The sequence below is a fragment of the Chrysemys picta genome, chromosome 25, assembly GCF_011386835.1.
Source record: "Chrysemys picta bellii isolate R12L10 chromosome 25, ASM1138683v2, whole genome shotgun sequence".
NCBI lineage: Eukaryota > Metazoa > Chordata > Testudines > Emydidae > Chrysemys > Chrysemys picta.
In genome coordinates, this window is record NC_088815.1 from 15,403,641 (window position 1) to 15,417,006 (window position 13,366).

Genomic DNA, 13,366 nt, shown 5'->3' on the forward strand with positions numbered 1-13,366 from the left:
CTATTGCCCGTCCCACTCCAGGCCCCTGGGGCCTCGCCTCCACTGCTCTACGGCTCACGGTGGCTTCAGGACCACACTACCCACAATGTACAGCGGCCTTTATTTGACTACCCCCCCGCCTCTCACCGCCTTACACCAATCGGAAGCCAGCCTTCACCGGCCTGGCCAATCAGAGCGCGCTGGCCCGCCCCCTTGCCCCCTCTTAGCCCAGCAACAGGCTCGCCGGCGGGGCGGGGCTCGGCGAATGGCCTGGTGAATAATACATGAGGGGGCGTGTCATAGGGCGGGTGGCCCCGACCGCCCCAGCGCCGAGGGGGAGACGGTCCCAAGATGGCGGCGCTGCAGGCGGAGCGCGGGTACGGGTTGTCCTGCGGGCGGCTCGGCCGGGGCACCCGCGTCTCCGTCTTCCACGTCAAGCTGACGGACAGCGCGGTGCGGGCCTTCGAGGGCTACCAGGGCAGCAAGGTACCGCGGGGCCGGCCGGGGGGGCTCCTGGATATGGGGGGACCGGCCGGGGGGGGCTCCTGGATATGGGGGGGGCTCCTGGATATATGGGGGGCGGCCGGGGGGCGCAACTGGGTATGGGGGACCGACCGGGGGGGGCTCCTGGATATGGGGGGGACCGACCGGGGGGGGCTCCTGGATATGGGGGGACCGGCCGGGGGGGGCTCCTGGATATGGGGGGACCGGCCGGGGGGGGCTCCTGGATATGGGGGGACCGGCCGGGGGCGCAGCTGGGTATGGGGGGACCGGCCGGGGGGGGCTCCTGCATATGGGGGGCGGCCGGGGGGCGCAGCTGGGTTTGGGGGGACCGGCTGGGGGGGCTCCTGGATATAAGGGGGCGGCTGGGGGGGCGCAGCTGGGTATGGGGGGGCCGGCCGGGGGGACTCCTGGATATGGGGATTGGGTGGGCCGGCCGTGGGGGGCAGGCTCCTGGGCATGGGGGGCAGTGGAGTGATGCAGAGTCCCCCCCCGGGGTCTCGGGGATCTGACCCCATTCTCCCCACAGGCAGGGAAGGCAGCGGGGGGACAGGGGAGGGCCCTTCCAACGTGAAGGTAGAGTGTGGCCCCCCCCCCCCAGTCCCAGGGATTGAGGGGCTGCTTCCATGGTCCTGCGCTGGTGTTGATGTGCTTCCTGCTTTAAGGGGAGCTGGATGGGGGGATCCAGGAGGTACCCATTCCTGCCAGGGTATATATTCTGTGGGGATGTGCCCCCCAGCCCACGGGGCGTCTGCCCCAGCTTCCCTGGCCAGGGGCCTGGATCCCCCTTGTATGCTGTAAGGAGCGGCCGGGGGCACTGGTCTTGGTGTCGGGCCTGGCATAGGGCTTAGCTAGGGTCAAGTAGAAAGAGAATGTTATTGAGGCACCTTGCACACCCCTTTGGTGGTGGTTTTGGGGGGAGGGAGGCTGCTGGGACAGGTTCTCCCCCATGTAGTAGTACTAATCCAGGGTGGTGGGGCTTGGGTCACCTCCATCCAGAAAGGGTTAAATCCTCGGCTCCCTGCCAAGAGCCAATGATGGGTTTTATATTGTGAACTTTCAGACCCCGTCCTCCCTCGTTTGGGCTGGGGGCTGTACCCCTCAGTTTGAAACTTCACCTGTGTAGTCTGAAAATACCCAGAATTTTTACACATACACCCCCCCCCCCCCAGTGAGGCAGAGATCTATGTTGTCATGAGGGGTTCAGCACCACAACAATTCAGGGGGGTTAATCCTTGCGTATCATGGGGTGATAAGGAAGGGGTGAATCAGATTGTCCTCAATTGGAAAGAGCCCAGCTTCCACCCTGTAGGAGCATTCAAGAGAAACACTTCCCAGGAAGGAAGAGGCTGCAGCTTTCACTCACTGGTGAATATTTAACACCGTTGGGTAAAATGGGGAATTTCCTTCTCCTGTCCCCATCATCGCTGCTGCTGTTCTCGCTAAAAGCTCTGATTTATCGGCTTCTCCTTCCAGGCAGGCAGATGCCTTGCGCTGACCATAGACCAGGGTTCCCCATGCTCTAGAGCACACTGTTGATTGCTATAGGTGAGAAGGAAGCTAGCTTTTCTCTTTCTCTTTGTCGTCGTTGAGGCTGTATTTTGATATCTTCAAAATTTCCAGGAAGGCTGTTGAGATGTTTCCTCAAATTGCATCCAGCTAGCTTATTAGCTACTGCGTAAATAAATAAAAATGGGAACACTGGACATCTTTTACTAGGATGTCTCTAGAATGAATTAAAAAATCCCTTTTTTCTTTGCTCTTGTACAGTGCACGTTTTTCTGTCTTCACCTTGCAGGTAGGTGGTAAAAGCTGGGACTCTAACCTGTTTGTTAGAAACATCCTGCTTGCCAGCGTCTGTAGAATAAACCATATGTTGTCACAACACTATTTTTAATGTAGGGTGTTGGTTACATCACATAAGCGAGTTGGGCAATCTCTGCATGAGGGTTAAAGGTAATTACAGTCCCAGGGTTTATCAACTTAACATTGGTAACAGCAATTTATATTTTAATGAGTGTTTATCAGCTTTGTGAAAAGTCAGCAGCAGCGAGTGAAGGAAACATTAGGCCTCTAATAGTGCAGTAGCTTTTCTCCAAAATTAGTCTGTCAAGGAAAGTTGTTGTTTTTTTGGGGGATGGGGGGAGGAGTAAGGATTTTTAGGCAGCTGTGTTAAATATTTTGGGAAACTAGTTGGAGTGCTTGTTGCACAGGAATAGGGTTGCTTATTTTCTAAATGAAGTGTGGTTTCTATCTTTGTTTGGTAGCCAAGGGCTACTAATGGACTTTGCTTTCTGCTCCCCATCTGACAGTGACAGACAGTTGGGCTTGTCTGCTACTAATGGTTAAATGGGTAGGAAAGGATAAGAGTTCACTAGTTTGTGTAATGAATAACGTGACAATTCGTGGGCTATTAAACACATACGCTGTTTCTGCGTTTGTTCTATAAACAGTTTCTCTAGCTTGTTGAACTTGTCATCTTCCTCTGAAATGTGCTGTGCCAAGAAGCCGTCTTACTGCTCTTTCAGTATATGTGAAGGCTAGTCTTTAATTTCATTTGGGCTTGTAGAAGGTAAATGGAAGGATCTTGCAAAGGCTTTGTCCTGGTCTTTTTGAGTTTAAATTTGGTGTAACTGACTGCAGTATTGGTCTAGCCCTTATCCAAGAAAATGTAAAAATCCAATACTGTTTGTTACCTGAAGTCAGATCTGTTTGGAGTCTGACCTGTCCATATCCCTGTATAGTATGTTAGTGTGATTCCTATGGCCAGTCTCTGAAATTCTGCCCAAACAAGTTTTTTACCTTGACTATCTCCAGTTACTTGCTGAGTTTGCTCTTTGACTTTGTGATGCATGTGTTGAGTGTATAGCTCATAAGTGAACACCCAAAAAGGAGTATTTGCCATCAGCTTTGATTTTTCCCTTCCCCTCCATGTTCTTGCATGCTTGATAATAGCTTGCACCACGGCCGGGTAACACAGACCAAGCTAACTTCTGGTCCATGACTTGGCTTCTAGTTAGAAGCCTCTGAGCAGCTTATTGGACTTCTCCGTCCTAGCTGGGTCTTTGCTGATATATGGTAAGTCATTTTTGGCCCAAGTCACTTTGATGTACCATTCTTGTTGACTTGGGAGTACTTGAAATATTATTTATAGATAGAGGGCATAAAACTCCTTTTGGAGAAGGCCAAATTACATTTTTAATTGTCCATGACCCAAGTGTGTAAAGTTAGGGTCATGTACTCCCCTTGATCCACAGTGGATCTCCCAATGAGGTGGGCATAAAGATCAAGTATATGCTGTGACCCTTGTGTAGTAACAAACCTTGTAGCAATGCTATGTTCAGCATCACTGGGGGGGGAGAGGAGAATGCACTTCTAGGACCACTATTATTTCTGCCCTTTGTCTGACCCTTTGCCCATGTAATTACCCTCATGATTGTGGACTTTTGAAAGCTAGTTGCACAGCTTACGTGTGAATATCTGATTCTGTGTCATCATTCTGTTTAAGAACTAATAGCCAGAGAGCTAAAATGGGGCAATATTTCACATCTTAGCCTGAAACACTGTCTGCAATCGAAGGAAGATGGCTGTGCATCAGCTTTGCTTTACTCCATCTCCGCTATTGGCATATGCATATGTTCTGCTTGGCAGTCACCTTGTGCGTCAGGCAGGACACCACTGCCAGCTTTCTCCTGCCTCCTGTTCCTTCTGGCCAGGCAACACTTCCCATGACTCTCCTGAGAGGGTCAGTTCAAGACCCTGTTGGTGCACTTCCTGTTTTTCTGTTTGTTTAGCCTGGGTCCTGAACATTGTACGCTACTAGTGTTGGCCCGTTTCCTAATTCAGGACCAAAGAGATGATCTTAATCCACTCACCACCCTTTCCCCTTGTACACGACATAAGTTGTATCCATCCTTTCAGCCTGTTGTACAACTGAAAACCATAGTACAGGATACTCCCAATTAGCTGAGTAGCATGGGGGACTGGGATTTTATTCAGCTAAATGGAGAGGACAGGAGCCATTCATCTGTGGAGTGGCCTGGAAGGATGACTGACTCCTCTGAACCCTAGCCCAGGGTCTCTGCTGTGCCCCACTCACTCCCGTCACAGCAGGACTGCAGAGGGCTCCCTGTGTTGCCACAGGACTGGTAACACCCCATCCCTGCAGGCGCAAGGTGTGAGACTGAGCAAAGACCTCCAGCCAGGACTCTGTTCTTCCCCACCAGGACTACAGCCTTCCCTGCACCTTGTGCTTACAGGGATCAGGTGTCACTGGCCTTGCTGCAGTGCAGGGAGATCTCTGCAACTCGGCTGTCACAGCCCCATGTCAGTGGGGCCACAGAGGGCTCTCTGCACTGCTGCAGGAGCCCACCCGGCAGGGGGCTTGGTCATCCTCGCACTTCTAACTGGGGGTCTCTGCTCTATTATCTGAACCTCCGCATTATCCAGTCCCTTCATTTTCCCACAGTGTAAGATACTTGGGAGACAAGGAAGAGATTCAGATAATAGGTTTCAGAGTGGTAGCCGTGTTAGTCTGTATCAGCAAAAACAAGGAGGAGTACTTTGTTAGTCTCTAAGGTGCCACAAGGACTCCTTGTAGTTTTTATTCAGATAATAGTTATTTTCAGATAAGAGTTTTGGCTAAATGAGCATATACTGTACTAAAATGCGTATACGTGACATGTCAGGCTTAAATGTCATGTAGCAACCGGCAAGGTTCTACATCCTGTGATGGGGTGGGTGAGGGTATGTGGGTAGCATTAAAGCTGATGATGGAACCTTTAATTGTGAATCTCCTGAGTCTCTAGCCCAGAGGTCGGCAACCTTTCAGAAGTGGGGTGCCGAGTCTTCATTTATTCACTCCAATTCAAGGTTCCGCGTGCCAGTCATACATGTTAACGTTTGTAGAAGGTCTCTTTCTATAAGTCTATAATAGAGAACTAAACTATTGTTGTATGTAAAGTAAATAAGGTTTTTAAAATCAATTAAAATGCAGAGCCCCCCGGAGCGGTGGCCAGGACCCGGGCAGTGTGAGTGCCACTGAAAATCAGCTCGCGTGCCGTGAGTATGGCAGGTGGAGACGATGCAAGATTCTGTCCCCACTCCTTAGCCCTAGCCTGCGGGCACTCCTCCACCCCTACTTTTCCATAGCGCCTCTCTTGAGCTGAGGCCACTGGTTGAGCCAGACTAGTGAATTTTGGGATGTGGACTGCCAAAGGGTATTGCCCCTCCGCAGCATGCTCTAGTCTTTGGCTTCAATCCTGGAACCTTGGGCTGTTGACCAATCTGAATCTTCCAGTTTTTGGCGTGAGGTACTGCTCCTGCGCCAGTCGCACTCCTGGTTTTATTTTCAGTCAAATGCCCGTGAATTTCTCAGTGGTAAAGTGAAGGCTACCGAAGCAGCTGCTGAGTGTAAGTTATCAAGTTATTTTACTTATTTTACAACATGTATGGCCACACAGAGTTTTCTTTTTGTTGTCTTGTGGGAAATCAAAAATGAGGCCTTTAATTTTCAGCACGGACTGTTCAAAGCGATGCACATGTCTCAATGCTTGTTGAGAGCATGTAGCTTTTTAATCAAAACCCATTAAATTATCTTAAAGCTTTTTGCATAATTATTCCTTCTCTGTAACTGGTCTCTTCTCCTGCCTCATTAGTTCATTGATGCCGTCAGTCCATCAAAATTGAAGCATTTATGACATCATTAACATGGGATTGTGACGTTGCTAAGTGAATCAGTCAGGAAGAGGTTGGTTAGAAAGGAAACTCGTCTGTTTGCACATACACCCCTTGATGATCAGCAGCGATGGGGCAGGATATATCAATTATTACTGGTCTGTTAAAACTTCCATTAAAGATTTTTTAATCTTGTGAATTAAAATGTGCTTTCTTCCATTTCAAGAAAGGGTACAGACAGAGGTTTAATCTTGTGTTTGAGGTATGTTTTGGCTGTTTCCTTTCAGTTATTTAGGGTAGCTTTTTTCCCAACCATATATCATTTAGATCTGCTCAAATTATAGATTTATCTCTCTACTCTTCAAATTGCATGGGAAGGAATTGTCTATAATTTACATCTAAAGTGACGTACAGTTGCTATGGGATTCAGTGACAGATTATAAACCTATTATGTGCTTTTTTGTACTGCTGGTAGCTGACTAAAAACTAGGACTACTTGGTGACATGCCAGTGAAAAGTAGAGAGAACAGTATTTTGTCAGGCTGTCACCGACAACGGTAGCAAGAATTTGAAAAGTGCTGCAGCAAGTTTGTGCCTTAAAGAAGATACACCCTTAACTTGAAACTCACAATTCTGCCTTTAAATATTTTATCCATATATTGTAACAAGTAACTCCTAGAGCAACGGACAGTGAAAGATTAGTGCCCAGTTCTTCATCTGCAGATAGGTCTTAAATCCTGGAAGGTGCTGAGCATTGTGGCACAAACCCAGCAGCTAGATTAAGGCCACTGTGTTCAGCATCTTGCAAGAAGAAACTCCCGCTTCTTTCCACTGTTTCCATTGCACGATCAGCTAGCCTCTGTCTTGAAAATCTTACAAACATCCGCAGGGGAACAGAAAAAACATTTAAAATGCCTTAGAAAATACTTTTAAACTTCATGCTCTTATTTGAAGTATATCTTATCAAACTCTGGTCTTCCAAAATTAGACTTAAGAAAACCCTCTTTGATAACCTCCTTTTAAGATGAGCCCTGTGCTCTATTACAAAGTATATATCTCTAAGTGGCTTGTATGCTTACATTATAAACTAACGGCTGACCTTAGAGCACTGCCTATTAATAGGGGACCCTCAAACACATGTGTCTTCATCACTTGGAAATGTGTGTTTTTATTTTTGTTAGTTTATTGTAATGTTCCCTGGCAGAGAGACCGCAGTCACTCACTTGCATAGTACAGGCTTTGCAATTCTTTGTTACCAGCTGGGGGAGGAGAGAGTCTTTATAAAAAAAAAAAAAAAAAAAAAGCCCCCAAAAAAACAAAACCTAAAATTTGAGAACTCAGTGTAGAAAAATGAAGGCTGGTCAGTTATGTGTTTGTTTCCTGGATAATTTGCAGAGATCCCACTGTGTGATGCGGGCAGGGCGAGTTTGCAAAGTATCTCTAAATCTCTATGCATGTTATAAAGTGAGAAGGGAGAGACAGTACATGCATCACTTTAATACCGATTTATGCCAAATAATCCCTGAAAGAGGAATGCGTTTTGGCTGACTTCGCGGTTTGCTAATAATGCATAAGAGGAGACAGTGAGATGGATGGAGTTGCTTTGCAAGAGTAGGTAAAGTTTGGAGCCACACCAGCTACTTTAAGGCTCTCTCTAGAGTAGTCAGACTGGTATGTGCAGTTGTAAGGATGCCAGGGAATGGTTTTTTGGTGTGAGGGAAGAGGGGTTCTCCTTAGTGTAGCATCAGCGGTAATTTCAAGAGCATTAACAACTTTCTGCTTACCCCTGAAATATTAAGGATAATGACACTTTTATGAACCTTATTATCCTAATAAAAGGAACCAGATCGACAGCCCCCAGACTAGCAACCTCTTCTTACCCACAAGAGCAGGCACAGAATAGACAGCAGTAAAGCCAGCTTTCTCCCCGGCCAGCATGCCTAAACCTTTACCTGGAGGGCATCATCCAGAGAAGAGAGCTTAGATTTTGTAGGAGAAATAACTGTGGTAGCATTAATGTTGCTTGGTCTTGGTCTACACTAAACCCCCAAATCGAACTAAGGTACGCAACTTCAGCTACGTGAATAATGTAGCTGAAGTTCGAAGTACCTTAGTTCGAACTTACCTCGGTCCACATGCGGCAGGCAGGCTCCCCCGTCGACTCCGCGGTACTCCTCTCACCGAGCTGGAGTACCGCAGTCGATGGCGAGCACTTCCGGGTTCGACTTATCGCGTCCAGACAAGACGCGATAAGTCGAACCCAGAAGTTCGATTTCCAGCCGCCGAACTAGCGGCTGGGTATAGACGTACCCTTAGAGTATCCCAGGCATTAAGGCAGCCTTTGCACATTGTAGTAACTTAGTGTTGTGTGTTGACTGATCTTTAAGAATTTTGGTATAATGAACAGGATGGCACCATTTTTTGCAGCTGTTGTCGTCCTAACCTGATAGTTTGTTTTGAGTTCCAGTACTGCAGTGAAAAAGGAAACGTTAAAAATCCAATGCATTTTGCATTGCTCTAATGAATAGACAGGGTTTAGGAAAAAACACTGCTGTGTACACGTAGTCTCTCCTTTCTTTGTTTTGGACGGATGCCTTTTTAATTTAAAGAAACCAGATTTGTTTAACTTTGAAAAGTGGTCACTGCATATGAATATGACTTTATTTGGCAGCCCACCTCCACCCATTTTGAGGCTTCTCTGATCTAGCTACAGTCTGGTGGCTTCTGTTAACCTCTCTCCTCCCCCCTCCCCCCACAATCTATGCAGCAAAACCACTTTCTTGGCCTTTGTTATCTAGGAGAGAATTTCATGCCGTTTGGACTGTAGCAGCGAAGATCAAGTACTTGATGCGAAGGTTTTCTTAGAAGGCCGGCCAGTTTTGTTCTGCTCCTGAGGGCTGCTCCTTGTCTGACAGGTGATGTTCCAGCCCGTCAGCAGCCATGTGTGGCCTCTTTTCATGTGCCCAGCCTGCAACCATTCTTGGGCCCTTTGATATGGAGAGAAGAGAAACCCTTTCTGATGCATTCGCCTCTTGGACCAACTGGAGTAGAGAAAAGGGGTGGACCATGTGACTTGAGAGATGTGGTCTGAGCATAGGACTGTGAACCAAGGATTCCGGAGTTCTGCTTCTACTTGAACCTTTAGTCCAGATTCTGCTATTTATTTAAAGGTAGAGACTGATTTCCCCTTTTTAGATCTATGCAGCTCCATGTGTCAGAGATTAGCGGGTACTACAGAACACTCTAAAACATTTGTCATTTCCTATATGTGTTTACTGGTAAAGTCTGATTATTACCACATCCCTTTTACAAGTTATTCTTTGGAGAGCTGGTTAAGAGCTTTCAAGCCCCAAATTCTAGTTCAGTAATTTGTGTGTCACTTGGATGACGTGCCTCTCCTTTGATTAGAGAGAAAAGTCATTTCCTGATACTTGCAGCACTTCTGCTCATAGTAATAAGGTCTTGATAGTAAGAAGAGTTAGGTATGGACTAATTAATAGTGTGTAGCAAGAATAAGAATGTTGCACACAGTCCAGGCAAAGGATACTAGTAGGGATGGAAGAAATACTGGCTTAATCCACATTGTGTTATACCCAAAGGATCTGCATCTCCCAATAACCCTAAGTGGAAGAAGCTTTAATCTTGATTTTTATATTCCTGCTATCTGAGGGCCTGCATTACATGATGGGCTGCAATCAGAGGCTTATGTGCCAGTTGTGGTTATTAGAATCATATTCCACATTTCAGTGTCTAGACTTTGTTTGTATGATTTTTGTTGTTGTACCTTTCCAGCTCCTTGGCACAGATTTAAATTGTTGTTGGCTCATAGTCATTGTGAAAAAATCAAATAGTCTCTCTTTTGATGTTTTCCATCCCTCCCCCCCCCCAAAAAAAAGAAGCAGTGGAACAAGGGAATTGACAAAATTTCACTTGTATAATCTGTTAGCCACTGAATTTGGCTTTGCTGAGGAAACTCTCACTTGGGCAAGTTGTGTCAAGTAAACCTACTCTGAAAGCACTTTGAAATCTGCCATGGCCTGGAAATCATACCACTTGGTCATGAGATGACAGGTGTGAGGAAAGATCACAAATTCTTGATTGGTTCAGTGGGACAAATATCTTTCAGTGAATGAGACGGATATGAATTTTATTGTGAGTGTTTAAAAAAAAAACCCAAGGGAAATTAGAGACTCAAATTTAATCTTTCTAAAACTAAAAATAACACTGAGTCTGACTTAAACCCACAAAAGCAAGAAAATTCCTAGTTGAGACTGGAGTAAAGCAGCTTTTTAATTTGTCAGAATTGCTCTAATCCATTTTCAACCAGGAACTTTCTTGTATTTGTAGGTTTGTAAGGTCTTTAATATTCCAGCAAACAAATTCTCAGTGGACTTGGTCTTCTTTCCATTGCCTTCAATGGGGGCAAGATTTGGTGCCATCCCTTGAATCTGTGAATTCGTCTTTTAAAAGAGATGGACTGCTGTTATAAGTTGAGTGATTTGTACCTAAATCATACTTGCCTTACTACTGTGAATAGACCTACTGAATATAAAGGATAGAAGTAAGATCTTTTTTATCATTAATTCTGACTGGCAAATGGAGCACTGTCTTGATCTGGATTGGAAAAAAATTTAGTCCCATGTGTGAAGCTGTGGTTACCTTGCTTGATGAAAGCTGCATCCATTGAAGAACCCATCTACTGGGAAAGAATGAACCTGGAAAAATATCAATAAATATGGTCAAAGTTCAGAAACATCCTCAGTCTGATGAAATAACTATACTAGGTCTTCTTGTATAGAATGTAAATTAGATCTCACTACTGGAACTAATACAGACTAGTTGGACTCGATTTTGAGAACAAAATAACCCATGATAACCCACAGGAAGAAATTAAAAGTTTGAAGTTTAAACTGGTAAAAGGAAATGGTATTGTTCATAACGCATTTTATGGCAGTGAGTTTCACAATTATATCAGGATTCACAAAGGGTTATGCATATGTCTGGGTAATAAGAGAGTTCAATTACATGAGATAGGATAAGAATATAAGGATATGAACTTGTGATTCAAGACATAAGATAGACCAGGGGTCGGCAGCCTTTCAGAAGTGGTGTGCCAAGTCTTCATTTATTCAATCTAATTTAAGGTTTTGCGTGCCAGAAATACATTTTCATGTTTTTAGAAGGTCTCTTTCTATAAGTCTATAATATATAACTAAACTATTGTTGTATGTAAAGTAAACAAGGTTTTTAAAATGTTTAAGAAGCTTAATTTAAAATTAAATTAAAATGCAGAGCCATCCGGCCTGGTGGCCAGGACCCGGGCAGTGTGAGTGCCACTGAAAATCAGCTCGTGTGCCGCCTTTGGCACATGTGCCATACGTTGCCTACCCCTGAGATAGACATAAGTTGACAGGAATTAGAAACTTTCTCCAGCACACCTGTCCAATTTTTTTGATGATTAAAATTTGGTAGACCTAACTGGTTTAAATGTAAAAAGAACAGGAGTACTTGTGGCACCTTAGAGACTAACCAATTTATTAGAGCATAAGCTTTCGTGGACTACAGCCCACTTCTTCAGATGCATCCGAAGAAGTGGGCTGTAGTCCACGAAAGCTTATGCTCTAATAAATTGGTTAGTCTCTAAGGTGCCACAAGTACTCCTGTTCTTCTTTTTGCGGATACAGACTAACACGGCTGCTACTCTGAAACCTGGTTTAAATGTGTAATCAAAGATTTCACTCAATTTAATAAAATAATTAGAAATGACATGACATATAAGCAGTGTAAAGATGTTTACTCTGTAAGATGGTAACATCCTTTTAAATAGAGAACTCCAATAATTATATTACTGTGTAATGATTTAGATAAACATTATAGCAGTGAGCTTTTGTTATTGTGTTGTCTCTGATACTTACATGGCTAGGATTTATAAAGCTGTTAAAACTTCCCAAATAAAGACATAAGTGAAGGTGGGGAGGGGAAGAAAGAAAGAAAAGCTTCTTCTTTAGTCAGGTTATTCCATAATCTTTTTCATGATGGGGTTTCTTGAACCTTCCTTATAAGCATCTGGTACTGGCCAGTGTTAACCAGGGATGCTGGACCAAATGGACCATTCATTTGGTCTCATATCACTGTTCCCATATTCCTAATATGTTTTAAGAAGAGATCCGAAAAACAAATCAGTTGAACTTTCAGGGGGGGTTGATGGGGTACTTATCAATCTTGGTAAATTCCAAATCTTGATTTACACTTTTTTTATCCTTTAAAACAGAAATCTTATTAATCTAGTCGCCCACCTCCTCCATACCGAAAAGCCCCTGAGAAGTGCTTCAGTATTTTATTTGAAAGGGACGTTACGTTCAATCTCATCTTGACTTTTGTGAGCTAGTCCTTGCCCTCTGCCTTCCCCACTCTACTCCTGCCTTGGGAGTTACATTATGTGGGGATGGACTGTTAGCATCCTGTCCCCATCCCATGGGCAGCCGTTCAGTAAGAAGGGGAATCCTTGCCTGTCTGTGGGAATGCGAGCTTTCTCCGTTAGATCTCCAGTATATGGTATCAGTGGGGTCTGTTCTGCTTTCTGTCACTCATTCAGGATTTGGGAGTGGGGGGTGCTTCCTGTATTGCCACAGCAGTTGCCTGCAGCTGCAGTAATGGAGCCCTGTGGGCTGCCTTTTGTGACGCCATAGCAGAAGTTGAGGCTTGTTTCTAGTTTGAGGTTAAAAGTTTCTGGGTGGTCCTTGTCTCAGAAAACAACAAAATCCTTAAATTTTAGTTTGACTCCATAAGAAGCAGTTACTAATCCTGACTTTCACTTTATTGCAAAATGAGAATGAGAGCAACATCCTAAGTGGGAGTGGGTGGGAAATCAGTGCAGGCAAGTGACCCTACAATAACAAACCAGTATGTGCAGCTCAGAATTAAGAAGCAGGTCTGCAATAACAAACCTGGTGTGCTGGAACAAAAATAAGTTTATTAAAGAAGTTGGCTTTGGTTTTCAAGTTTCCAAAGGATTATTGTCAACAATGGGGTATGAGGATAGTTATATAACATTGATGAAAATAAATGGGATATTCTTTTAAATCTGCTTGAAAGCTGAATTTCAATTTGTGTAACAGTGGTGATTAGGAACTTGGTGCAACTATTTTACTAGGGGCATGATTCATAAGTCCTAGTAAAACAAGAACTTTGTTGTAGCTGCGCACACACC

At 45.0% G+C, this 13,366-nt stretch overlaps 1 protein-coding gene across 1 annotated transcript in view; it reads left to right on the forward strand.

The window, feature by feature from the left end:
* The first annotated feature begins 248 nt into the window (after positions 1-248).
* ELL (elongation factor for RNA polymerase II) overlaps positions 249-13,366 on the forward strand; it is an 82,743-nt gene continuing 69,625 nt past the window's right edge. The window contains exon 1 of the mRNA XM_005278996.5: positions 249-465. Within this exon, the coding sequence (XP_005279053.1) occupies positions 331-465 (135 nt within the window). The 5' untranslated portion in view covers positions 249-330. The remainder of the gene's footprint in view (positions 466-13,366) is intronic.